Source organism: Bidens hawaiensis, unplaced genomic scaffold (genome assembly GCF_021521415.1).
Source record: "Bidens hawaiensis isolate Kalapana, Puna unplaced genomic scaffold, B.hawaiensis_p1.1 tig00016852_1, whole genome shotgun sequence".
Lineage (NCBI taxonomy): Eukaryota > Viridiplantae > Streptophyta > Magnoliopsida > Asterales > Asteraceae > Bidens > Bidens hawaiensis.
In genome coordinates, this window is record NW_027492556.1 from 26926 (window position 1) to 29924 (window position 2999).

General features: G+C 33.8%; 1 protein-coding gene across 1 annotated transcript; it reads right to left on the reverse strand.

Moving 5' to 3' along the window:
* Positions 1-585: 585 nt before the first annotated feature.
* LOC143552360 (uncharacterized) lies at positions 586-1047 on the reverse strand. The gene has a single exon (XM_077042604.1). It carries the CDS (start codon positions 1045-1047, stop codon positions 586-588), a length of 462 nt encoding a protein of 153 aa, XP_076898719.1.
* Between the last annotated feature and the right edge of the window lie 1952 nt (positions 1048-2999).

Genomic DNA, 2999 nt, shown 5'->3' on the forward strand with positions numbered 1-2999 from the left:
TTGGGTCCCTTATTTTAAACAACGTTTAGACATTTCTAACCCTGAAACTAATTATTGGGCTAATAAACAAAACCCGAAAATATTATAGCAGGGCCTGACCGGACCGGCGGACCGGATCGAAACCAAAAAATTGAAAATAATGCTATGCTCAATCTGCTTTTATCAACATCAAAATAACTCCAAATTTCAGATTAAAAACTATACATCTACAAAATATTATTACTAAAAGAGCAGAGAAATCTATTCATTTTTATACAAAGAAGACTTCCATAATACAAGAAATATTTACATGAAAATTTAAAGAATTTTGAGCTGACTACCCAAGCAGCCAAATTCCTTTTTCCCTTTTCAGGTACTATTCAACTCAATGAAAGAATCAAAATCAAAATCAAACAAACAAACAACTCAAGATCTTATCACCAAAATAAAGACCTCAACATATGTTGATCAAACCTGGTTTCAGCGATCTGATCAATCTTTAGTCATCCTCATCATCAAAATAATTCCTCGGGAATGACCGCGTGCTAGCTAACCGATTATTATTATTAACTTGATAAAATCAAAATAGACTCCTCATCAAAATATTCATGGTGAAAAAGTATGGGATGACTCAAAGCTAGTATCCCTTGTGTACCTAAGCTTTAAAGAAACCTGTCTTTCCATCTTTAACTGTCGATAAAAATTCGATATAAACATTTCAGCTCTCTTATCAACATCATCTTCTTCGGGGAAACTCGTGGTTCGTTGCAACGGAAAGCTTCTAGTCTTTTGCAACTCGCCTTCGTCCGGGGACATCTGAGAAGAAGGCGTCATGTAAGGAGTCACCCAAGTGCTGTAATCATGGTCCGAAGGCGATGACACAATTGATGTCAACCCTAGACGTTCGTTGAAGCTCCGCGGCCTGCTGTTTAAAGCGCGGGCACGACGACGACGACCACCGATGATAGAGGAGGCGATCCGCCATCGGTTTATGTTGAAGTTTATGAGGAATGTAACCTTTTTCACGGCTGTTCTAAGCTTGCCTAACAAAGAGGTTTTAGCCGCCATTAAGGAAGTGGTACGTTAGTTTGAAGACTAATGATGTAGAATTTTGTGGTAGTGGTTGATATTTTGTTAACGTTGTGTGTATATATATAAGGTTGTGAAAGGGACAACCGCGTGATGGATAATACGAAGAAGTTATGAAAATTGGGCAGGTACGTAAAGTTTGAAATGGTCCAATGATTCTTCTGGATCTTAATTACTATTTTTGTTATTAAAAACCTTTTTTTTATTGCAATAGATGTAATAAACTATAGATTAATCTAACGGCTTTTAGGTGGATGATGTATCAAAATTTTAATTATTTTATGTACTTACATTGGGCCATTTTGTTGATGTGGACGTATATCTTATGTGTTTTTTAAGAATTATTAATAAAAGTGCTATGAGGAAGTAAATTATATTTTTAATCATTGGCATGGAGAATTTATAAAAATTATCTATTAGTTATTTATTTTTGACCTATTGGTATCAAAGGTATGTTGAAAGGTGTTACTCGATGGTTGAGGGTTTTAATTTCACATTGGACAAGAATAGATTTAGGAGTAGGTTTGCATAGTGTGTGAGTTAATCATATCGTTCTTAAACATATATATTAAGTCACGTTTGAGTGTTTTACGGGTCATATAAAGTTTCACATGTGAAATGGTTTTTAGTTTTGCATAAGGCAAGGTGATCCGAAAATGCTAGCTTTGCAATGGACAACCGTGCGAAAGTCACAGGCTTTTATGAAATCCTCATCCGAAAGTCGGAGACTTCCACGTGAACCTTCATGCAAAATTTAATATTCATGCAAAAGTTATGATATTTTCACGCAAACACTCTTGCGAATGTTTTGGGACTTTAGCTAACATACTTCTGTGTGGGGCAACTTTCGTTTGAGTCGTGAAACGTCCTTGAGAAACCCTAGTGAGCTCTTCAGTGGCGACTTCTCTTCAACTCGAATAGCATCGTCCCAACCAAAACCCACCATGCTTGGGTTTTCCCATCTTTACATCTCTATATGGAGTGGTATTAATCCCAACTAGTACTCAAAAGTTTGTCATACTTGAACTTATACAAATATTACTTAAAGCAAATTTGAATATTAGCTAGATAAAGTTACTCATATTTTTCCTAGACTATAAAATCAAAGTTTAAATGTTGTTCCATTGCTATTATTTAATGAAATTTTCTTCACAGTTACCTCACACTTCCTGTTAAATTCGAAAAAAATAATCACCGGATATTAACCAAACTTCATATATATTGAGTTAGGTCACTCAAATTGAACATTTAACAAACAATTTACACCGATGAAACGTTATTAAATCATCATTGGATTTTAATAATTGAAGTAAACTTTTTATGGCTTTAGTTGAACAAGGAAAAAAAATGATTAGGCTTTGGATCACCATGTGCTGTTCCGAGATGTAGTTTAGATGGTAGTGAACGCTGTATTCAATAATATATATTGTTTCTCTAATTTATTAACTTATTCACCTAATAACATATGACTTAAGCTAAATATTCTTAGTTTAGTTTAGCTGGTTGAGATAAGACACTCAAAAACTTCATTTAAAAATTTGGATGTTTTGGGTTGAAGTCTCACATGTGATACAAAAAGATATGCACCAATGGTAGGTTTCATTCTGAGACTGGAATAGAGATGATTGGGTAAATCAACGATCGGTCACTGATCATGGTCACTAAAAAAAATAATATATGATTTAAGGTAAGCACTAGAATTTGCGCGGTAGTTGTTTTATTATAACACTTTTTTATTACTAAAATACATGTGTAGATTATTTTCTTTATATTAAAATTTAACGTGTAAATTTATATTTTTAAAATTCATTATATGGGTAAATAACAAAGAATGAAGATGCTAAAATCGGAAATGAATATGAAGAAAATGTTACCAGCAGTACGCCTCCTTTATCCTTGTGGTATGATAATATTGTGGGCAAGATCTTGGT

Bases quoted from the DNA above. Each gene is read 5' to 3' on its own strand.
- LOC143552360 (XM_077042604.1), bottom strand. From the start codon at position 1,047: ATGGCGGCTAAAACCTCTTTGTTAGGCAAGCTTAGAACAGCCGTGAAA.